This window comes from Rhizoctonia solani, chromosome 1, assembly GCF_016906535.1.
Source record: "Rhizoctonia solani chromosome 1, complete sequence".
NCBI lineage: Eukaryota > Fungi > Basidiomycota > Agaricomycetes > Cantharellales > Ceratobasidiaceae > Rhizoctonia > Rhizoctonia solani.
This window is the reverse complement of record NC_057370.1, coordinates 3,326,938-3,351,204: the sequence shown is the minus strand read 5'-3', so window position 1 is coordinate 3,351,204 and position 24,267 is coordinate 3,326,938. Positions and strand designations below refer to the sequence as shown.

At 43.9% G+C, this 24,267-nt stretch overlaps 6 protein-coding genes across 6 annotated transcripts; 2 read left to right on the top strand and 4 right to left on the bottom strand.

Moving 5' to 3' along the window:
* Positions 1 to 271: 271 nt before the first annotated feature.
* On the bottom strand, positions 272 to 4,056 carry RhiXN_04619 (Retrotransposon-derived protein PEG10; the record flags this gene model as incomplete). Its single annotated transcript, XM_043324436.1, has 5 exons — positions 272 to 470; positions 606 to 822; positions 873 to 1,031; positions 3,216 to 3,503; positions 3,534 to 4,056. The coding sequence occupies 5 exons, from the start codon at positions 4,054 to 4,056 to the stop codon at positions 272 to 274; spliced, it is 1,386 nt and encodes a 461-aa protein (XP_043176855.1).
* Positions 4,057 to 8,864: 4,808 nt separating this feature from the next.
* RhiXN_04618 (ATP-dependent DNA helicase PIF1) lies at positions 8,865 to 10,170 on the top strand (the record flags this gene model as incomplete). The annotated part of the gene is made up of 3 exons (XM_043324435.1): positions 8,865 to 10,028; positions 10,075 to 10,086; positions 10,138 to 10,170. 3 exons carry the CDS (start codon positions 8,865 to 8,867, stop codon positions 10,168 to 10,170), a joined length of 1,209 nt encoding a protein of 402 aa, XP_043176854.1.
* A 1,010-nt stretch (positions 10,171 to 11,180) lies between these two features.
* Positions 11,181 to 11,466, bottom strand: RhiXN_04617 (uncharacterized protein; the record flags this gene model as incomplete). The annotated part of the gene is made up of 2 exons (XM_043324434.1): positions 11,181 to 11,201; positions 11,275 to 11,466. 2 exons carry the CDS (start codon positions 11,464 to 11,466, stop codon positions 11,181 to 11,183), a joined length of 213 nt encoding a protein of 70 aa, XP_043176853.1.
* A 3,887-nt stretch (positions 11,467 to 15,353) lies between these two features.
* On the bottom strand, positions 15,354 to 15,713 carry RhiXN_04616 (uncharacterized protein; the record flags this gene model as incomplete). The annotated part of the gene is made up of 1 exon (XM_043324433.1): positions 15,354 to 15,713. The coding sequence occupies one exon, from the start codon at positions 15,711 to 15,713 to the stop codon at positions 15,354 to 15,356; it is 360 nt and encodes a 119-aa protein (XP_043176852.1).
* Positions 15,714 to 19,680: 3,967 nt separating this feature from the next.
* RhiXN_04615 (dynein heavy chain, cytoplasmic) lies at positions 19,681 to 21,825 on the top strand (the record flags this gene model as incomplete). The annotated part of the gene is made up of 9 exons (XM_043324432.1): positions 19,681 to 19,846; positions 19,900 to 19,988; positions 20,045 to 20,239; positions 20,292 to 20,423; positions 20,478 to 20,585; positions 20,639 to 20,844; positions 20,897 to 21,249; positions 21,329 to 21,475; positions 21,524 to 21,825. The coding sequence occupies 9 exons, from the start codon at positions 19,681 to 19,683 to the stop codon at positions 21,823 to 21,825; spliced, it is 1,698 nt and encodes a 565-aa protein (XP_043176851.1).
* Positions 21,826 to 23,262: 1,437 nt separating this feature from the next.
* Positions 23,263 to 23,827, bottom strand: RhiXN_04614 (Reverse transcriptase from mobile element jockey protein; the record flags this gene model as incomplete). Its single annotated transcript, XM_043324431.1, has 2 exons — positions 23,263 to 23,651; positions 23,806 to 23,827. 2 exons carry the CDS (start codon positions 23,825 to 23,827, stop codon positions 23,263 to 23,265), a joined length of 411 nt encoding a protein of 136 aa, XP_043176850.1.
* Positions 23,828 to 24,267: the final 440 nt, after the last annotated feature.

The following is a 24,267-nucleotide window of genomic DNA, read 5'->3' as shown; positions in this document are numbered from 1 at the left end:
ATCTCAGTCAAATAAATTACTAACAAATCCAGATAAATTGTAGTAGGTAACTAAGACTCAATACATACTAACTTTCATACTATAGGTATAAGCATAACCAACCACCTGTATCTGCAGTAATTGCTTGATTACTTGTTAAGTGTAGGGATCACCCTGATTACTAACCTAATTTACCCTTATATAGCTAGTCTATTGCCTTTTATATCCATAGATAACTGATCTATTAATCACTTTATTATATTTTGTACTTAATTACATAGTCCCTAAAACCCTACTCTATAACATTAGGTTCCTTCCATTCCTGTACTGCCTTGATCTTTTCTTTCTCCATGGAGATACCTTCTGGGGTAATCACAATGCCAATATAGGTCACTTCAGTGGTGTGGAATAGGCACTTTGCAAGTTTCAGGTACAGGTTGTTGTCCCTGATCCTTCTAAGTACTTCCCTGAGATGTTTGGTGTGTTCTTCTCTATTCCTATAGTAGATCAGTATATTATCTAAGTGGATAATCACTGACACATCAATGATGTCATGGAAAATATGATTCATCAACCTCTGGAAGATTCAAGGGGCATTTCTCAAGCCAAAAGGCATCACAAAATACTGAAAGAGACCATCCTTTGTCCTGAAAGCAGTTTTCCATTCCTCTCCTGCCTTGATCCTGATGTTATTGTATCCTGACTTCAGATCAAGTTTGGAGAAAATATTGGCATCCTTGACCTTTTCTAGAAGGTCAGACTGCAAGGGCATGGGGAATTGATCTGTGCTGGTGATATCATTGATCTTCCCACAGTCCACTACTAGTCTCAGTCTCCCATCAGCTTTCCTCACAAAGAAGCACAGAAAGCAATAGGAGAGTGACTTGGTTTACTTTTCCCATCCAATAGTTCCTTCTCCATATATTTCTTCATGGCTTTGGACTCTGCTGGAGACATGGGATAGGCTTTAGCAGGTTTTGGAAGTTCACTTCCTTCCTTGAAGTTAATGGAGCAGTCAAAGGATCTGTGTTGAGGGAGTTGTTTAAAGAGCTCTTCAGAGAATATGTTAAGAGTCGTGTAAGTACAGGAGTAAGAAAGAATTACTATATACAAAATGTATATGGGAATAACTAAGAACTAGTATTAAGAATCAGAATATATGCACAGAATATATGCACAATATAGGCTAGGTTATCAGGAATAACAACTCCTAACAAATAGTCTAGCAACTATGAAGTGCAGGTGGTTGGTTATGTATAGTACCTTAGACTAATGTTACTTAAGCCTAAGTGACTAAGGGTATGTATACTTAAGGTCTCTGGGATAGTACCTTAAGTAAGAGGGTTACCTGACTAATGTACAGGATTTATAGGATTTGCCTAATGAGTATAGGACTTATATATGCTTAAGTAAGACTTAAGACTTATGGGGTTTACCTAAAATATATCTAGGATTTATGAGATATTGTAGATAAAGCTATCTACAATATGAGGGGTATGGTGGATTGAAACACTATCACTCAATCACAACAATCCTTACAGTACCGTCGCACTATACTCAATGTTGAACTCAACAACTGTGACAGTCAAGGGGCACAGGGTCGCAGTAAGTACACTAATAGGTTACCCTGTGTCTGTTGGGACTGGCCTATGGTCTTAGTGCGCCAAATAACCTCCTATGCTATTTACAGTGAGTCAATCACTAAAGTAAATGCGCAGATAAGCTGTTAAAGGCTTGTGTGTATATGTCAATATATAAGAGTGGATAAATGGATGCATTAGAAGCGTCTTCACAGGGTCCTTTTATACCCTGAGAAGGCGCACAAACAAGTATATACATGATTGATACCAAGAGGGGGTACAGGAGGTATATGTGGCAACTGAAACACTTGAGGGAGCCAATACTTTGGTACATAGTAAACAAACAACAGATCCTAATATTTGCCCCAAGGCAATGTTTGCCCCAAGGCAGTATTTACCTGTGTGGGTCCTTAGATGTCCCAAGGCTAAGTGTTTCATCCTTGGAGTAAACAGTCCCAAAGGTAGGATACCTCTGCATTGGGTACTTACAGTAAATGGGGCATAACTCAGCCAAATGTTGTCCGTTTTGGGAGTTTGACCCAGCGTTCTGGAGCGCACAAACATGCGCACCTAAGCGCAAGTGATTTGGCAGTGTGAGATGCCCGGGTGATGGAGAAAAGGCGCATTTAGTGCGTCGGCGCTTAAGGGCTGATTAAGCGCTGGAGCACTTGCCTATGCAACAGGGGGGACCCTGAATATTTCTGTGTGTAGCCACAAGATAGAATCTTGAATAATAAATACTACAAACAAGAGAAATATTACTTGTTACTGTTTATCTACTCAGCTGAATTTATATATATTTAAATGAGTGAGAAAACAGCATATATGCGAAAGGCATTGCATATTAAGGGTATTCCTGAGCTTTGTAGGTTTTGTAAAGGTCACTATTGGATAGAGGGACCTTGAAAACCTTAGTTCGCATCTTTATCTCATTTATTTACTGTGAGATTACTAGTGTAATTAATAAAATAAGTACAGATTAAAGAAGAAATGTCATATCCATAACAGAATACATCTTGGAAGTCTTCTATCTCAGAAGGGAGTTCCAGTATCTCTGCCAGTTTTCCTTTCATAGGTTCCTCATCCTTGTAGCTTAATGAGAAATCCCTCCAGCAGATGGTAGGGTTGGCTTCTCTTAGCCAAAAGAGACCTAGGATGAGTGGAGTATCTCCTAGTGGCATAGCATAAAAGGTTCATCTGAAAGTTCTTTCTTCAATGATAAGGTTTAAAATGACCTTGTATTGGATTTTTTCTTCTACTTCTTTCCCATCAATGGCTATAACTGTCCTAGGGGAGTGAAGTTCAATCAGAGGAATCTTGAGGTTCCTAGCAAAGGTAATATCCATGAGGTTTTGTGAAGAGCCAGAGTCAATAAGTGTTTTAATAGGGTCCATGATTCCCTCAATGGAAGTGTAAGTGGATAGAGTATCATTTGTTCTTTTCATAATATACACTTCATCACTATCCTCTGAGGGTTCTAGGGGGGTCTCTGATATGGTTACAGGGGCCCTTGGTAGTTTTTTGACTCTATGGATTCACAATCCTCCTCTATCCTTTTCTCTGTCCCTATCTTTCCTAGTACTAGGTCAGGTTTGTAGAATTTCTCAGGGCATTGTTTTATCCTGTGAGTCTTGCTCCCACATTTTGGGCATTCACCTGCTTGGCTTCTCTTCAGAGAAGTCTCTGAAGGGAACCTCTCTGTAGGCCTATAGTTGTTGGTCTTTCCTTTCTTTAGGACACTAGGTGGTGTAGTAGTGTCCCTGATTGAAGCTGCCTGTTGAAGAATGTCATCAGTCCTGATGGCTACTTCAATGATTTGCTCCAAAGAGTAGTTATCAATTTCAGGAGTAGTGATCTTCATGCAAATCAATTCTGACTGCAGGTTGATCTTGAGTCCCTTTTTGAAGGTGTCAATGAGAGCTTTCTCATCCCAATCAAGATCTTCTTTTAAAATTCAGAATTGACTGGCATAACTTTGTGCTGATCCAGTTTGTTTTAGGCTATTGATCTCCCTAATAACCCTATCCCTTTTGGATGGATCACTGAAGTTGAGTAGGAATGCTGCTTTGAATGCATTCCAGCAGGTAAGGTACTCATGAGGTTCATCAGTGAGATGTTTCTGCATCAGGGGACTGGCCCATTTGACTGGTTCACCTTCTCCCATATTGGTTAAGGTGGCCCTGATCTTTCTCTCATCAGTGAAGTTACCAGGGTACTCTTTGATGTACATTTCCATCTTCATGATGAATGTTTTAGCTTCAGTACCTCTTTTCCCATTGAAGACATTTGGCTGTTTAAGTCTGGCTTCCTTTGTAATGGAGGTTCTTCTGGCTGAAGAGGACTGTCTTTGTCTAGAGAGATGAAGACTATCACCATCTTCTTCCTCACTGTTCCTTTCAGTCTCAGTTCTTTCTGGCTCTGGTTCTTTAGGTAGTCCTATCTTCCTGTCTACCTCCAAAATTACTTCCAAAAGTTTTTCCTCCATGTCATAACCCATATCTGGAAAGGTTATTACCATATATATCCACTGTCAAAGATATATATACTATATATGATGCACAGTGATATATGAATAATATATATTGCTGGGGGATGTTGCACTCCCCCTGCCCCCCTAGCCGCAGGCAAGGTCTGAATATTATATTATTATAGAAGAGATTATGTCATCCCCCCCCCACCTCAAATCTGTAGTAGTTTAGTATAGTATTTGATAAAGGACTGGAGAGGGGGAGGTCATGTGACCCTGGTGTACTGTCAGTCTCTAAGTCATGAGCCCTTAGAGTAATGACAGTTCTGGCTGCATATATGTGAGTATATGCAGCCTTCTAAAGACTGTGGGATATCCTACACTGAGCAACAAAAGTATTGCAGGTCAGGAGAGGTCAAAAGTTTATCTCCATTGCTGAGCATTCAATTAGTGAATCCCATGAGTTGGTTCTATTTTAGCACATGATCATGTGGAACACTGCTTAAGTATGACACATACTCTTGGCATGCACAGCCACAATATAAGTATGACTCATCCAATTTCCTTATATGGTAATCCTACTCCCCAATCTGGCCTGGTTTTACCTTGAGATTGAGCACAACCATCATCATGTGATTGTGGCAGTGCAGGTAGCACTTGGTGACTAATCATTCATAACCACCAGTCATGTAACTTGTAGCTGAGTTGAACACTTGCTGACTAAGCATTTGTCATTGTGCTTGGTCATAGTTGATTTGTCATTTGTGAGCTGATCATGTGACTTGACTGCTGACTCATCATAGTTCAGCTGACTAAGCTTAGTCATCCATCCTTTTCATCTTCTTTCCTAATTTGGAAAGGGGATTGCCATTTTTGGCAAGTCTAAGTTGCTCAGTCTCTATTTGTCTTGAAAGTCTTCTTCAAGATACATCTCTTTCCTAATTAGGAAGGTGGGTTACCATAAATGGTAATCTGAAGTTGTGTTGTTGAGACAACATGTTGTGCATCATTGATGTAGGGGCATTAGTCATCCCTTCATCCCCCATAGGCAATACATATTGTTGTGGACATGGTCACATGACCAGTACAAGTGGTTGTGTCTGTACTTATTTTATTCATTACACAAGTAATACTACAGTGAATAAAATGAGATAAAGATGCAAACTAGGGTTTTCAAGGTTTCTCTACTAAATTGCAACCTTTGCAAAACCTATAAGCCTCAGGAATACCCTTAATATGCAATATCTTTAGCATATATGCTGTTTTCTCACTCATTTAAATATATATAAATTCAGCTGAGTAGATAAACAGTAACAAGTAATATTTCTCCTGTTTGTAGTATTCATTATTCAAGATTCTATCTTGTGGCTACACACAGAAATATTCAGGATCCCCCCTATCACATAGGCAAGTGCTCTGGCGCTTAATCAGCCCTTAAGCGCCAATGCACTAAATGCGCCTTTTCTCCATGACCCGGGCATCCCACACTGCCGAATCGCTTGTGCTTAGGTGTGGCTGTTTGTGCGCTCCAGAACGCTGGGTCAAACTCCCAAAACGGACAACATTTGGCAGAGTTATGCCCAATTTACTGTCAGTACCCAATACTGCGGTATCATACCTTTGGGACTGTTTACTCCAAGGATGAAACACTTAGCCTTGGGACATCTAAGGACCCACACAGGTAAATACTGCCTTGGGGCAAACATTTCCTTGGGGCAAATATTAGGATCTGTTGTTTGTTTACTATGTACCAAAGTATTGGCTCCCTCAAGTGTTTCAGTTGCCACATGTACCCCCTGTACCCCCTCTTGGTATCAATCATGTATATACTTGTTTGTGTGCCTTCTCAGGGTATAAAAGGACCCTGGGAAGACGCTTCTAATGCATCCTACTTTTACTCTTATATATTGACATATACACACAAACCTTTAACAGCTTATCTGCGCATTTACTTTAGTGATTGACTCACTGTAAATAGCATAGGAGGTTATTTGGCGCACTAAGACCATAGGCTAGTCCCAACAGACACAGGGTAACATATTAGTGTACTTACTGCAACCCTGTGCCCCTTGACTGTCACAGTTGTTGAGCTCAACATTGAGTATAGTGCAACAATACTGTAAGGATTGTTGTGATTGAGTGATAGTGTTTCAATCCACCATACCCCCTATATTGTAGATAGCTTTATCTACAATATCTCATAAATCCTAGATATATTTTAGGTAAACCCCATAAGTCTTAAGTCTTACTTAAGCATATATAAGTCCTATACTCATTAGGCAAATCCTATAAATCCTGTACATTAGTCAGGTAACCCTCTTACTTAAGGTACTATCCCAGAGACCTTAGGTATACATACCCTTAGTCACTTAGGCTTAAGTAACATTAGTCTGAGGTAATATACATAACCAACCACCTGCACATCATAATTACTAGACTATTTGTTAGGAGTTGTTATTCCTGATAACCTAGCATATATTGTGCATATATTCTGTGCATATATTCTGATTCTTAATACTAGTTCTTAGTTATTCCCATATACATTTTGTATATAGTAATTCTTTCTTACTCCTGTACTTACACAACTCTTAACAGGTTGTATGCTGGCCCAAGCCCAAATTTGGGGGGTAGCAGGTGTAATCATGGGTTGTCAGCAGAGTAATAACAGGGATCTATGGCTTAGTGGTCAAGCTGGTTCAATTCTGGCTAATTCTATTTTCCTCTGTTTGTGACACATTCTACCTTAGAACTCTTCTCACTGTGGTGCATGGTGTTACAACCTCCTTAACTATACCACTGAATTTGGACGATTTTTCTGACATTTTTACTATTTTTTACAAACCCTTTATCTTATGTTTTTCAATCACGTGATCTCGGCGCTTATTATGCCAAGATGCTGCGCCAAGATGCCGTGCCAAGGGCGCTTAGGAGAAATCCACGCTTCTTATTTCCACCCTGTACTTCTTTTTCTCACGCGCACAGACCATGTAAATAGTGCACCTTTTGTCTATATATACAGCAGGAAAATTGCTTGGAGATCCCAAGTTGATTTTACCTTGTCTCTATTCATTGAGGAGGGATTAGTCTGCCAGCTAAGTAGCCGGCCCTGGTAGTTCTCAGAAGTTACCCCCTATACTCACTCATCACACCTCCCAGGCCTCAGGCCCCTTTGCAGTAGATAGTAGTAGAAGTCTGCCATAAGTGGCAGTAGTATAGCCTAGCTAGTTAGTTAGATTAGTGTTGCTTGTAGTAGTACGGCCTTAAGCGCCCGCTCCCACCAGCGCGTACCCACCTTATAGTGGTGTACAACACATGGCCCCACTTCCTTTGAGAGCCTCTGTACCTTTGAAGGCCAAGTCTTTCCCATTTTCAAAGAGGCTTGCATTGCACAAGGACTACTGGATAGTGATGAGGAGTGGGCTAGATGTCTTGCAGAAGCTGCCCAGTATAAAACTGGGAGGCAGCTGTGCTGCCTCTTTGTGGTCATCTTAACTGCTTGCCATCCTATGGACCCAGGACAGCTATGGATTCAGTGCTGTGCTCAAATCTGTGATGATGTTAGATACAAACTAAGTCAAGAGCCCTGGAACTGTCCACATGCCTTGTATGAAGATGTGTCCTAGACATCTATAAGGATGTTGAGGGGTGCAGGTGCTTGTGGCTGTGTGTCTAATACAATACACTGCTTAAGGCAGCAAGGTTCTACCCTACAACGTGCTAACTACTATCTACAGTGACAAGATGCTGTAGGGCATTGGTGAGCTACCTAAGTACAGTGGCAAGAACGCTTAAGGCATGGTACTAAGTGGTTACTGGTCTATAAGGCCCTTGTACGGTATTGGGATGCAACAAGAGATAATTGACCTGGGTGTTACCATGGTTGGTTGGCCTCCTTATATATTACAGAGGTGAACTAATTACAAATGTATAATATGCAAAACTATAACCAATAAGAACCCTGCTCTGCAGTTGGTCTTACTCATGCATACGTGTCACTGATGTGTCATGATGATGTCATTGGTGGAGGTGGCTATGTATGCTGATTAAGCGTGGATGGGGGTGTGGCTTGGCGCTTAGCGTATGATATAAGCACCAAAGTCATGTGATTGAAAATGTTGTCTGTTTAACTCTGTTTAAATTTGAGAAAATCGGAATAAATTCCGTGGTATTGATTGTGTCTACAACAAGATGCTTATGATTTTGGTCTTTACCTGGTTGAAGTTTTAGTCCTTGAGACTGGATCAAATATGCAGGATGTCAATATGTGTCCTAGACGTCCTTAAGGGGCGTCGAGGCAGCGGGCGCTTGTGGCCGTATGTACTGAGTGAGAAACCGCTTAAGGCGGTGGGAGTGCTACCTACGACGACAAACTACCTAACTACGATATCCACGCGCTATAAGGCGGTGGCGAGCTACGTGAGTACAGTGAGAACGACGCTTAAGGCGTGTACCTAGGTGTTTACTGGCTGTAAGGCCTCGTACAGTATGTGGATGCGACAAGAGGTAATCGACCTGGGTGTTACCATGGTTGGTTGGCCTCCTTATATATTCTACAGAGTGACTAATTACAAATACATCATATCCAATATGTAATCCAATAAGAACCCCGCTCCGCAGTCGGCCTTACTCATGCATACGTGTCACTGACATGTCATAATGATGTCATCAGGTGGAGGTGGCTACGTGTGCTGAGATAAGCGCGGATGGGGACGTGGCTCGGCGCTTAGCGTATGATATAAGCGCCGATGTCACGTGATTGAAAATGTTCTTCGATTGTCTTCGTTTAAATTCGAGAAAATGGGAATAAATTCCCTGGTATCGATTGTGTCTACGACAATATGCCAACCTGCCAACAGAATTGGGATCAGATCAACCAAGAACAAAACCACCTCATCCAGGAGCAGTATGCATTGTGCAATGCACAGCCTGAGGGGTTGGAGGATCAGCTTCAACAACAGCTTAACAATGAACAGCTTGCTGCCTTCAACCAAGTACTTGCCTCAGTTCAAAATGATCTTGGGGTCACATTCTTCCTTGATGGACCTGTAGGGACTGGCAAAACATTCCTGTACCAGACCTTATGCACTACTCTCTGTGCTCAAGGGAAAATTGTGATATGTGTTGCGTCCTCTGGAATAGCTGCTCTGCTGCTTTCAGGAGGGAAGACATCACATTCTGTTTTCAAAATCCCAATTGAGATCAAGGAGGACAATACTTGCAATATCTCAAAGCGCTCAGAACTTGCTGCCCTTATTGCATGTACAGATTTAATCATCTGGGATGAAGTACCTATGCAGCATAGATTCTGTGCTGAGGCATTTAACCACACCTGCAAAGACATTGCATATCATCCAGACAAGCCATTTGGAGGTATCACTGTGGTTTTTGGAGCAGATTTCCACCAAACCTTACCTGTTATCCCCAAGGGAGCACCAGAGCAGACTGTTGTAGCATGCCTCAAAGAGTCACCACTTTGGGCTGGCATGGAGAAGATGAGGCTCACCCGTAATATGCGCCTACAGCATGGGGATGCAGAGATGGCTGAGTTTGCCACTAGGCTTTTAGGAATTGGTGAAGGCCTTCAAATTCCCCAGGGGACCAGCTCATCTGAAACTGCATTCAAGCAGTCCATGTTAGTGGAAAGCAGAGACAGCTTAATTAACAAGATCTATGGGAACCTTGATCAACTCCCTCAGCTAAATGATGAATACTTCTGTAGTTGCACTATCCTTACACCTTGGAATGATGATGTTTTGATCCTGAACAAGATAATTCTCAGAAAATTTCCAGGGGAAATGCAGATCTTCCACAGTGCTGACAAGGTCATTTATGAGGCTGCAGTGGATGATGAGAGGCTTGGGACATTGTCAACAGAGTATCTCAACTTCTTGAGCTCTGGAAGTATTCCACTCTCAGATCTGGAACTCAAAGAAGGCTGTCCTGTTATGATACTATGCAAATTAGCCTGTTCACAAGATGTCTGCAATGGAACCCATGGCATTGTAACCTGCATAGTATCATGTGTTTTGGAGCTCTGGTTACTCACAGGCTCTGAAGCAGGTAAGTAACTTATATAAATCAATTTGAGTATTATTGATCTTTACCTTACAGGGAACACTGTATTCACTCCAAGGATCTCTCTAACTCCCCCAGAGTGTCATGTCCTAGAGGTGTGACCACCTGAGAATCCACTAAGTCAAAGAAATAGTGAATATATGCGCTATTTTTGTGAAAGTTTATGGATATATGCATCTTTATGCTATTTAAGCACTGAGAGTGTATTATGTGATCTAATCACATGACCAAAGATCATGTGACCTTATCTTTGTTATTGTGTTTCTTACTGTATATACTATTCCCTACCTTTGTTGAATATATAAGGAGGGTTCTGAGAGCCTTAAGCCTCAGAACTCAACCTCTTATCCCCATCCACACCTACTAACTTAAGACATACACCCAAGAGTATTGCCTGAGAGTATACCAGTCCCTGTCAAAGGTCCCTTGCCTAGCTGTCTTAACAGCATAGTGCACTCTTACTACATTGGTCTTGTCCAACCCCTTATCTGGCAGCTGCCTTGAGCTCTGTTAGATCCTACTAGCCCATACTTAAGTCCCTCTGGGCTGTTAGCTAGTTAGGTTTACCCTGTGGTAGTTGTTGGCTCTGACACAGAGACTGAGTTTGGCTTCCAACTTTCAAGGCACCAATTTCCAGTTCAAGTTGCATTTGCTATGACAGTCAATAAGTCTCAGGGGCAGTCAGTTGACCATGTTGGTTTGGACCTTGAACATGAAGCTTTCTCCCATGGACAACTATATGTTGAATTTTCTAGATGTACATCTGCTTCCTGTGTTTTTGTCTATAATCATAAACATACACCTACTACCAGGAATGTTGTGTGTAAGACTGCTTTAAGAAATTGATGATTATTTTTACTGAATGTTACTTTTGTTTGAATCTTATGTTGCGTTTTCTGTTTTATCTGCTTTTGTTTTGTTTTGTTTTGTTTTGTTTTGTTTGTTTTGTTTGTTGTGTTTATTTTTCCCTTTTTTTTGTACTGTGTCTGTGTTTTGTTATGTCTGTCTTATTTATTAAAATTGAATTGGTCTTAAAGATTCTTCAAAGTTAAATTGTTGTATCTCAGAATTATGCAAATTTAGCAAGCAAAGTTTGAATCCTGGAGTTATGACAGGTCAGTAAGGCTTGTCTCTTAGTAAAAGGATCTTTTGCTACCAAACAAGACCACTTACTCCTTCTTTTTGGGAGTCCAGATCCAACCTTCTTTTGAGGGCCCTGGGAGTGAGCTGTGACAGAGGCAGCTCTTGACTCTGCCACACAGTAGATGCAATCTGGGAGACATAATGGGTGGCATCCAACAGCCCTGAAGGCTGTGAATCCAAGACTGTGGAGGCAGTGGTGCTGGCAGTTGGGCATTGAGACATGGTGATGGCTTATCCCACCTCCCACTGCCCTCTTCTTTATACTATGGGGGCCAAGAGACTGAGTCAGAGGAAAATGACTTGCTCTACTAATTTTGTCAGAACAATAAAATGGCACCATACAGTAACCAAGCAACCACAAAATATGTTGCTAACCAGGAACTTCCAAAAGACTTTAGAAGCTACCTTACAAAGACAGTAGTGTTGGAACTTTCCCACAGGGAGAAAACAACTTTCCCACAAGGATCACATGACCCAGAACAAGTCAGGTGACCTCAGAATAACTCATTGCACAAGGGCATGGTAATTTATCTCAGGCCACAGTGAGGGTATAAAGTTGCAACTTGTTGCCAACATGCTTATATTACTATGATCAGAGTGTGTACCAATTATTAAGGAAAAATGGCAAGGTCAACTGGAACCAGTCAGCAACTGGTCCTTCAGGCTGCAATCATAAAATTAACAAAATTTGATTATTTTTGACCTTAACAGAATTGCACCAGAATGTCAGGGTGGGTGCGCATGGGATGAGAGACCATACTGACAAAGTTCCATGCACTTTGGACTGCAGGAAAAAGCAGAAACCTGATTTTTCTGACAAAGTCCAAGGGATTTTTCATATTATAACCCAAGCTACTACTGAACTACTCAGACCTGTCTGTGATGGTAGACAAGGTAAAATTGACTTGGGGTGTCCAAGCAATTCTCCTGTGGTTTATATACACAAGAGAACACTATTTACAAATTGATAAGGTGTGTGAAAGGAAGTAGAGGTTTAGAAATAAGAACCATGCTGCAGACTGCACAGAAGTGTGTTTGTTATGTACACATTCTTGGTACAGTGTCTTGGCAGGTCTTGGCACAACATCTTGGCATGATAAGCACCAAGGCCACATAAAGCTATGCCTTATAAGAGTTAGCCTCTAGTGGTATGAATATCCTCTTCCCACTGAGAATCATAAGAGAAGGACTGAAACAGGTAGTACCCATAGCAGGGCCTAGACCACAACTCCCAGTCACTGAGGATAGTAGCTCCTGGAAAAGCATAATGCTGACTTAAGTACTATTGTCTGATCAGTCCTAACATATTGAGCCTTTTCTTTAAGAAAGCTGCATCTTCCTTAATACCTCATGTATTTACATAATCAAAAATAGTTGAATGTACAGAAAGATTCAGCAAATCTTACTACATGATTTATAAGTACTCATTAACTATGTTTTAATGTCAATTCCTGTTTGCTTACTGTGCCCTTCCTTACTATAGTATTCTGTTGTGTAATAGAGAACACATCATGAGTGATGACACATGGTCTAAACCTGGTACAAGTATGTCAGAGTCTGACTAATGAAGAATGGGATATATGCCTAAAGAGGCAGTGCTGGCTTTGGGGATAAGCAGAAGACTGCAACCAACACTTTAGATAGAGAGATTACTTGCCAAATATGGCACAAGACCCCTTAGAGTAGAGCAGGAGAGTGGGGAGGGTAGTCAGTAGATTGACAGGAGGTCAAGTTCTGGTCTGAATCCCAGAACTCTCCCTTCATTATATACATCATACAGAACAAGGGAACTGTAAAGTACAAAGGAGAACAATGGAAGACATACTACAAAGGTATGGGTAACTAAGAGAACAATAGAACAATGCAACTAAGGACATATGGTAACTAAGTAACCAGAGGACAAAGCTAACAGGCTAAACAAAGGGACCATTCACATTCCATGTTGATTGCTCTGCCAGGGGAGTCCTGCATGGCCTGTGGTCATGTTGGGAACATCCCCTGGTCCATATGATTTGTAGAATTTAGATAAAAAGATAATAGAATAATAGAGTATCTGTGTTCATGCCTCTTGGGTCATGACATGTGGTTACATGCTGGCCAAAGCCCAAATTGGGGGCTGAAGGTGTGATCATGGGTTGTCTGTAGAAGATCATTAGGGCTCTATGGGTCAGTGGTTAAGCAGGTTTGGTCTCAGCTGGTTGTATTTTCCTCATTTTATAACAAGTTTTGGAAACACCAGCAGTAATGGCACCATCAGAGAGAATGCTGATGACTAATCAACCCTGAAATTGAAATTCTGATAGGAGACCAGTGCATTTGCTATCGATTGGTATATATATCACGTGATTCTGACAGGTTGTGATTTCTGGGCTATTAGCTAAGCGACCCTGAAAATGAAATTCTACTAATAAACCACGTGATTCTGCGTCGATCTGTATACATATCATGCCAATTTGAAAACATCGATCAAATTCGTGTACTAATGGCCAAACAGAGCATGCACCTTCCATTTTTGGAAGTCAAGACTACCATAAATGGAAAGGGGGGGTTTGATTACCCCATACAGTCCAGTTTCAAGGATAGATATAGCATGTGGGAGGAGAAAATGAGAAATGAAGTAAATTTAGTGGATTTTGGTGAAGTGGGCCAGTTTTGAAAAATGGACTAAATTTAGTCCATTTTTGTTTGGTTGCTCTCTGTGGCCATGGCCTGTACAAACAAAAAATGGACTAAATTTAGTCCATTCTTGCTTTGTTTGTGCTGGCCGACTTTTCACCAAGGGCCAAACAAAAAATGGACTAAATTTAGTCCATTTTTCAAAACTGGCCCACTTCACCAAAATCCACTAAATTTACTTCATTTCTCATTTTCTCCTCCCACACGCTATATCTATCCTTGAAACTGCACTATATGGGGTAATCGAACCCCCTCTTTCCATTTATGGTAGTCCCGACTTCCAAAAATGGAAGGTGCATGCTCTGTTTGGCCATTAGTACACAAATTTGATCGATGTTTTCAAATTGGCATGATATGTATATGGATCGACGCAGAATCACGTGGTTTATTAGTAGAATTTCATTTTCAGGGTTGCTTAGCCAATGGGTCCCTGCACATAACTGCAATTTTATGTGAAATATTGAAGAGGTGAATTTTAACAAATGATTTCAAATTGCCTTGATAGGTATATGGATAAATGCGGAATCACGTGGTTTACTAGTGAAATTTCATTTTCAGGGCAGGTTATCTAATGGGTTTGGGCGGAAAAACGCGATTTGAATTAAGGTTCTGCTCAACCCCCCTTGAGCCAGACCCCTATAATAGGCAGCCAATGGGTACGTTTCTGTAAGGATTTCTTCTAAATTTGTTGTCCTAAATTGTTCCGTCAGGACGGGACGGACTTGGCCCGCACAGCAGAGGCTGTGCTAGCGCTTGGACTTCATGTATTGCCTTTCCGTAAGGAATGGTCCATGTAAAATAGACTTTACTTATAAAATCATAATTGAAAATCTATGTATATGATCAAAGATCCCAAGTCAGTTGCTGTTCTTGCAAACTGGTGCGCTTGTTGATTGTTTCATGCTTGGTCAGCAGTGGCTAATCTTCCATGTTGGATCACCAGACTGAGGGTGCGTTCATAGGTGGGTCAAACAAGATAGGTCAAATGTTTTGTTGAGTACACGCAATGTTTTGATTAAAAATAATTATAGAGCTACATGTAAGGTTTTTGAGACATCTGGCTATCACATACTGGGTTCTCAAAGTTGTAAGCTTAGCTGCAAAACGTCAAGAGACATTTTGCATAAAACAATCAAAGGGGGGACAGCGCTAGTACATCCTTAAAAAATAGTAGGGGGTAGAGCGGTGGGTGGTCATGTGACTCACCCTCACAAGGACCCCCAATTATCACAGGGGAGGCTTCTTTGGAAATCCGGCCCTCTACTAGTGTTCATATCCGGAAGCTTTTTGGCGGCCGCTCATAGGACTCATGTCCGGAACCCAAAGATGCCTCGGACCCCAAGCCTTCCATGTCCAGAAGTTGAATGATGCCTTGGGCTGTATGCGCCCGGCGCTTAAATGTATTTATCTCTAAATATATACATATTTTTCTTTTATGACCCCGCTCCAGTTTTGGAGCCCACTCGCGGTATGCTGGCCTTCTCTAGCTCGGGTAAAAGTTGCGTCAGTTCATTCCTATCCTTGAGAATGTGGCAATCCTTCAACTCCACGTCCTCAGTTTCCGAGCCTGGTGTGTTTACAATGCCAACGTGCATCAAGAGCTCATTTGTTGGTACCAGTTGGTAGTAGGGGATCTCCATCGGCCAACCAAGATGTATAGCCCGGTACTTGGCCCGCAATCCAATCTTCTGATAGATTTGGACGGCAACATATGAGATATGGCCAAGATGGTTGGTTTGGGGGACCCATAGGTTCATCCCATTGTATCCACCCTCCTTGATGTATATAGCCATAACTATAATATTCAGTTTGAACTTGTCCATATACAATTGAAACAAGACTTATCTCTCCCAAGTACAAGCTGTTTTTCCAACAGAATCCAGACAAAAGACCCAGAGTATCAAAGGCAGGGAGTAAATCTAAGAAAGTACTAGGGGCGGACAGCGCGCTATTCCGTTTGATTATATCCTTCCCAGGCCAAATGATATTACGGGCGGATAGTTTGCCTAAACTTGCCATAGTATGTGTACAAGTTTTAAGGATGATTGCAAACAAGCTCCGACTCTAACAATGATCACGCAATACGCTAAGAACAGCTAAATTTTTTGGCATGGGAAGACAACAGAAGTTCCCCAAGCCTTAGTAATCCTGAACAAAATGCAAGCGCATATACCTGGGACTTCAAACTCAAAACAGAGGATGAAAACAATTGATTTTAATTTAGACTAGTAAATACAGTAGCTAAATGTACCAGGAACGCTACCTAACTCCCAAACAACAACGCAAGTTGAATACCATCACAATCAAAATTGATTGTTTGACGGTGTTAGCACCCAGAAAAACAATCACCCAGAGAGTGGACCTGCACGTGATATCTGGAAGCCAAAGAAGCCTCCCCCAGGATAATTGGGGGTCCTCCCTCACATAACTGTGGGTAGTATAGTTGCGTACCAAGTATGCAACTCTGCATGAGCAGTGCAGTGGGTGGTCACGTGACTCACCCCAACACAATTGTGTGTGATATAGTTGCGTACTTGGTACGCAACTCTACATGAGTAGAGCGGTGGATGGTCACATGATTCACCCTAACATAACTGTGTGTGATATAGTTGCGTACTTGGTACGCAACTCTACATGAGTAGAGCGGTGGATGGTCACGTGACTCACCCTCACATAACTGTGGGTGGTATAGTTGCGTACCAAGTACGCAACTCTGCATGAGTAGTGCAGTGGGTGGTCACGTGACTCACCCTAACACAATTGTGTGTGATATAGTTGCGTACTTGGTACGCAACTCTACATGAGTAGAGCAGTGGATGGTCACGTGACTCACCTAACATAACTGTGGGTGGTATAGTTGCGTACCAAGTATGCAACTCTGCATGAGTAGTGCAGTGGAGGGTCACATGATTCACCCTAACATAACTGTGTGTGATATAGTTGCGTACTTGGTACGCAACTCTACATGAGTAGAGCAGTGGATGGTCATGTGACTCACCCTAACACAGTTGTGTGTGGTATAGTTGCGTACTTGGTACGCAACTCTGCATGAGTAGTGCAGTGGAGGGTCACATGATTCACCCTAACACAATTGTGTGTGATATAGTTGCGTACCAAGTACGCAACTCTGCATGAGTAGAGTGATGGGTGGTCATGTGACTCACCCTAACATGATTGTGGGTCATATAGCTGCGTACTTGGTACGCAACTGTGAGTACAAGGAGTAATCATTGATCATGTGACTCACCCTAACATTGACCATGGTGCTATACTTCTGCATGTTGTACGCAATTCTGTGTGGGATGGGTGGTCAGTTGTCACATGACTCACCCTAACTTAGGGGATGGTGGTATTGCTGTGTGTAAAGTACACAACTTTTTGTAGGAGGGCTGATGCTTTCCCTATAATCCACCCTAACACCATATGTGGGTTGTGTCCACCTGGTTTACACCCTGTGCCATCTCACAGTTCACCCTGCAGTGTAGCTTGGGCCACCCTGCAGTGTAGCTTGGTTCAACCTACCACCAACCTACTACTTTGTAATAACACAATTGTGTGTGATATAGTTGCGTACTTGGTACGCAACTCTACATGAGTAGAGCGGTGGATGGTCACGTGACTCACCCTAACACAATTGTGTGTGATATAGTTGCGTACCAAGTACGCATCTCTGCGTGAGTAGTGTGGTGGGTGGTCACATGATTCACCCTGACATCACTGTGGGTGGTATAGTTGCGTACTTGGTACGCAACTCTGCATGAGTAGTGCAGTGGAGGGTCACATGACTCACCCTAACACAATTGTGTGCAGTATAGTTGCGTACTTGGTACGCAACTCTGCACAAGTAGAGCAGTTGGTGGTCATGTGACTCACCCTAACACAGTTGTGTGTGGTATAGTTGCGTACCAAGTACGCAACTCTGCATGAGTAGTGCAGTGGATGGTCACATGATTCACCCTAACATAACTGTGGGTGGTATAGTTGCGTACCAAGTACGCAACTCTGCACAAGTAGAGCAGTGGGTGGTCATGTGACTCACCCTAACATAACTGTGGGTGGTATAGTTGCGTACCAAGTATGCAACTCTGCATGAGTAGAGCAGTGGATGGTCACGTGACTCACCCTAACATAACTGTGTGCAATATAGTTGCGTACGCAACCCTGCATGAGTAGAGTGGTGGGTGGTCATGTGACTCACCCTAACACAATTGTGTGTGATATAGTTGCGTACCAAGTACGCAACTCTGCATGAGTAGAGCGGTGGGTGGTCATGTGACTCACCCTAGCACAGTTGTGTGTGATATAGTTGCGTACTTGGTATGCAACTCTGCATGAGTAGTGCGGTGGATGGTCATGTGACTCACCCTAACACAGTTGTGTGTGGTATAGTTGCGTACTTGGTACGCAACTCTGCATGAGTAGTGCAGTGGATGGTCACATGATTCACCCTAACATAACTGTGGGTGGTATAGTTGCGTACCAAGTACGCAACTCTGCACAAGTAGAGCAGTGGGTGGTCATGTGACTCACCCTAACACAGTTGTGTGTGGTATAGTTGCGTACCAAGTACGCAACTCTGCACAAGTAGAGCAGTGGGTGGTCATGTGACTCACCCTAACATAACTGTGGGTGGTATAGTTGCATACCAAGTACGCAACTCTGCATGAGTAGAGCAGTGGATAGTCACGTGACTCACCCTAACATAACTGTGTGCAATATAGTTGCGTATGCAACCCTGCATGAGTAGAGTGGTGGGTGGTCATGTGACTCACCCTAACACAATTGTGTGTGATATAGTTGCGTACCAAGTACGCAACTCTGCATGAGTAGAGTGATGGGTGGTCATGTGACTCACCCTAACATGATTGTGGGTCATATAGCTGCGTACTTGGTACGCAACTGTGAGTACAAGGAGTAATCATTGATCATGTGACTCACCCTAACATTGACCACAGTGCTATACTTCTGCATGTTGTACGCAATTCTGTGTGGGATGGGTGGTCAGTTGTCACATGACTCACCCTAACTTAGGGGATGGTGGTATTGCTGTGTGTAAAGTACACAACTTTTTGTAGGAGGGCTGATGCTTTCCCTATAATCCACCCTAACACCATATGTGGGTTGTGTCCACCTGGTTTACACCCTGTGCCATCTCACAGTTCACCCTGCAGTGTAGCTTGGTTCAACCTACCACCAACCTACTACTTTGTAATAACCAATTTGTTTGTCTTTTATCTCTTTACTTCCCGCTTTTCCATCTCTAGACTGTCGCCTGTTTGACTGTACATAGTTCCAGCGCGGGGTGGCCCGCCCACTCGCGCTTTGCTCATGCATGCCTGTTCCCTGGGCCGCCGCCGCGCGGCGCGCCCGGCTCCGCCTACCCCTAGAGTGTTCTAAGTCGCCCCTCATCGGACAACCGCGTTGTCCCCTCGCTCCGGCACCATCGAGCACGGGTTGAGAGCTTCGTGGACCTTGCTGTAAATTTTTATTAGCCTCTACGGTAGACAAAGAAAGTCTTGGTTGATGAGGTCAGTATGGGGGTTCGGGAATGATTTGCTGGAAAGGGGCGCATTGAATGTATGCGTTCGGCTGTATCCATATGAGGAATTTGTTTTTGACCGGGTACCTTGCCCTTGCACGTGACCTTACCCCTTGCACGTTTCAGACGTTCAACATCCAGCCTGGTTTGAACTTCAACATCACTATTTTTCCGTATTCTGAACATTCGTATCTGTCCTGTCTGTCCCAAAACTGCTTGCTATGGGTTATTTTAGTGACGAAGATCGTGGAGACCACCAGTTTGACGAAGAGTCTGAAACCTCGTCCAACGTGGACGAGGGCGAGGTGCAATCTGGTCCAGTTGGTCAGGCTGCCCCAACCACTGGAAGTGCATTCGACCACATAGATTTGAGCCGCATCACTACTCGTAGGTATATGCTCCTCTTTTGTTGCTCAATCTTTACATGTTACCACTTGTAGCTCCCGCTCTACTAGCCTTTGCTGAAGGTTGCTGCGAAGAATATAGGCTCTCTTCCATAGCAAAGGAAGACGTTATGCGAACTACAGCAGTAGGTTCCTATTATTATCTTTTATTGGAAAGTTTAAAAATCTATTAAAATTCAAGCTACCGGGAGCCACTTTTATGGCGATCCGGCTATACGCGCGGATGATGGCGATGGGGCAGAATGCTACAAAAGCCCAGGTTGAGGATTTTCTTAGGTCCAGTACGTTTAAAGAGAACATCAAGCGGCGGATCCAAGGCGGACTGCTCGACCCAAACATTCCGTATTATGTTCGCGGCTGTACAGCTCGATTTGTGGTAAGTTACAGTTTCTTTTCTAGTCTATCCACTATTAACGCGTAACTACCAGCGGCATATGAGAGAGAACCCGGCCTCGTATGAGATCCCGCAGGTAGTTCAGGAGGGCCTTATGACTACTAGGAAGTTCTCCTCAGCCATTGCCGAAATTCTCAGCGGCTTTCGTGGCGAATTACGTCGGAAGGTAAGCCCATTAGATTTTAACGCCTGGTCACAACTAAATTCACGCCAAATGTAGATTTTTGGCTCGATTGAGGACAAGACTGATATTGCCAGCACTGGCGAGAAGCTTTCAATCCAAGGATTCCAGATATCTGAGGATCATTTAAAGCAGTTTGCCCTTTTGGTAAGGGAATACCTATCTTGCACCGTGAACTCATTTCAATTTCTTCCTCACAGCGACAACTATCCGAAGATTACATCAAGGCTGAAGTGGAAGCCCAAGCTAAAAAGGCTGTGGAAAATGCGAATGCTCAGGTAGGGAACCGTGGCAGGGGAAAGAAGAGAAGGGTCGATGGGGCGCCACAGAAGACTCTAGCATTTTGGACGTACATCGATACCCAAATGAGTCGGTTTCGTAAATACCCCATAGCCAAGCGTACTGAGTAAGGTCGAGCCTAACTTTGAAGGGATTCACAATGAGCAATATTATTATAGGTTATTGAAGCATATTCTTCGCCAGGATCGAAAGAAGTATCCCGATCGAACTGGCCAGGCCCGTTGGTTCCCTCCATCGAACCAACTTATTGTTTCGCAATGGCAGGCCGATGCTAGCTATTCAATTCAAGTAATGGCTGGCTATACCCTCACCGCTGCGCAGGAAGGATCAGACGCTCCGCCGACTGGCTCGGGGGATCCTGATGAAGCCGAAGGCCCGGCTAATCGAGATGACCTACCCGAGGAGGAGGGCCAAGAGAACCAGGAGGACCAGGAGGAGGATGGCACTCTAGGTGGGGATGAAGGCGGCCGGAACGCGCAAGGCGGGATTGGTACGAATGGCGACTTTCAAGGTATGTATCTCTGGCTCAATGTACGACCATTGAAACTATCGTCAATAACACGTGCTTGATCATACTATGCTATCCACAGAAGACGCCCCGAGCCTATTCGACGATGAAGTAACGCATACATCAACACAACGACGCCCCGAAGATCGTCACACCTCGGATGGCCCTGGGAACGGCCCAACTCGCCCTCGCGTTACGGGTGACTCACTATCAAACAATGGCGCACCAAGTAGGTCTTTCTGTAGGTATTTGGCTAACTCATCTCATAATTTTCCAGGTAATCCCTCCCCGCAGCGTCCAATACAGCGAGACACCCCCGAGTCAGTGGGCCCTGTTCGAGGAACCCCCGGACCACAAGGCGGTCGCGTTACAACCCTCGCGCAAACATCGCGAGGTAGCCCGTTCCCCTTAAGATCCCGTACTTCCGCACCTCAAGCACCTCGGCCACTCGCCTCGGGCACGCCAAACGTAACTAGCGGGGGGCGAGTACTAACCCGTAGCAGTGCGCAGCGTCTGCAGGTCCCCGAACCATACGACCCGATGGATTCTGAAACCGCTGCAGCGTCGGTCAGTATGTAAGGGATCATTGCTTCGCTGCACGCAATCATTTCCCCTGCTTTTCCCCTCTTTTTTCGTACCAATTCGGCTGTTTTGTATCGTAGTATGCTTTTATATAAACGTATATTGTGTTTTTTTATCAATAGCCATGCCAGGGCCCAAGCTACCAAACCAGTAAAACCAAGCGGTAGAAACGGAAATACCATAGGTTGGAATATAGCATGATATCGGGTATAGCGCATTCAATTATATTCAGGCAGGCATAATGCTGAAATTGGGCTCACTCCCGACCTTGGTTGTAGCTCGGGGCCAGCCATGTTACGGATTCTATTCACATTCCCGAGTTATCACTACTATACAACTGATCGGGCACGGGTACGAAGGAATAAACAAAAATCTGTCACGAAAATGAACTACGTTCGGGCTAACAGCACCGGGTGGGTTTTGGTGCCTTGAGTACCCTTTTTTGCGTTCGAACCCAACCAAAATCAAACCTACCGTTACAACCCATAAGGTACAATAGGAACCATACATACCGCCGAGGTACGCCCACGCTCACTTTGTGGGGAGCTGTAGTGTTAGATCGGGGCTTCATATGGTGGTGTCACCCAGGGAAACCGAATGTGCCTGCTTGCGGCTCGTTATAACGTTTCAGCCCCAAGCTTGTGACCGAGCGAGTGCCTTGATGCAGGGGCCATAATTGCCCCTAGCTATATTTCATTTTGGCTAAAAAACTTATCATCATCCCAGACTACATGACATCTCGTACCTTAGCTCATGCCGAGTTTAATTTGATCCGACCTCTATTCTGGCTGACAAAGTTCCGCGTGTGTAGGGTCCAGGAATGGCTGGGTTGCCCAAACCAACGATGACATAGCTTACTGGAAGGCCCCTCTTGCAAGGCAACCACCCAGAAACCATAACAACGCTCGATTTGACAAACCAGTGGTAACAACAATAACATGCTTGGACACAACTAGCGCCAAGCTAACCAAACGGCCCCTCTTGCGAGGCAGCAAGCCCGGCAGCCACAGCAAAGTTACGATCCAACATCACTAGATGGTGGTGCTCGGGACAGTCTGAACAGATCACGTGATGCCTTAATTACGAAAGTCACGTGGTAAATTTAATTTCTACGCTGCTTATCAAACTGATAAAGCCTTCACGTGACACTACTTTTTTTTTTTCTAAGATTCATATTTAAGGAGCTACATGCGAAACAAGGCAAACTGCTCACAAGAAACCGAGGCAAACTACGCTAAGAGAGAGAGAAAAAAGAGAAAAAGGGAAAAACAGAACCGGAGTCAACAAGCGAGGTAGTAAGCACGGGGAAGCCATAGAGACCTGGTACAGGGGCCATAAGGGCGTGATAGGCGGCGTGTTGTAAGGACGGGGGGTGAGGCGGCCGTAAGGGCGTAAAGAGCAGTCGCAAGGACGTATGGACATGGGTGTAAGGCCCTACAGAGTTTGAGCGGCTGCCGGCGGATCTCTACACTTGCCAATTCCCGACTTGAGTATGAGCTCAGATACTGCCTCCAGTCCCGGCAGTGTTCCAAATATCTCCTCCCAGGAGCGTTCAGGCGAAATCTCAGTAATAGTTTGCCTGTATTCTTCCGTATCCGGGCAGAACATGAGCAGGTGTTCGGGCGATTGTTTGGGTTCGCCGCACGAGCATTGTGGGTCTATGTGTGGGTGGAAGCGGGCGCTGTATTCCCCGTAGAAGCCGTGTCCAGTGAGGAGTTCGACTAGCCGGCATTGTATGTTGCGGGGGTACTTTGGGTGGTTAAAGATTGGATGGAGTTCGTGGGATGGGGCCCTGGGGATGTAGGTGCCCAAATCTGGACGCGCTGAAGTGTGTTAGTCCCAGATTTTCCTCCAAGATTGTGTTGCTTGTTTCGTAGCGTTTGCTCTTGCCCATGTGATTGTTCTGTTGAATACCGGAGTTGGTTGGAGTGTCTTGCTCCTCTTAGCAGTCTTGTCTGCAAGTTCGTTACCAGCAACTTTGGAGTGTCCGGGGAGCCATTTTACTGGAATATGGCGAGCGGGGTACTTGTACAGAAACGCCTGGGCGTGCTGGTGGAATATGCGGGCGGAGTATTGCGTATGGTGTCTCTGTAGGACACACGTGACACTACTGAGACGCCTGGCTCAATATGCCGCCCGCATCTTCCACCAGCACGCCCGAACGTTCCTATCCAGAAGCCCGAATCGGCACATCACAGTCAAATGAATACCTGATCACTCAAACATAGCTGAAAATTAACTAGGAGACATAGCCGCGAAGAGGTGCGAGACACTCCAACCGTCACCCATAATCAACAGGACGATCACTTGGTCAAGAGTAAACGCAACAAAACGAGCCTTGAGAACTTGGAGAAAGGTCTGGGCCAATCACAATATAACACGACCAGACTCGGGCGCCTTAATCTCCAGATCCCCATCTCTCAAGCTTCACCCCAAATT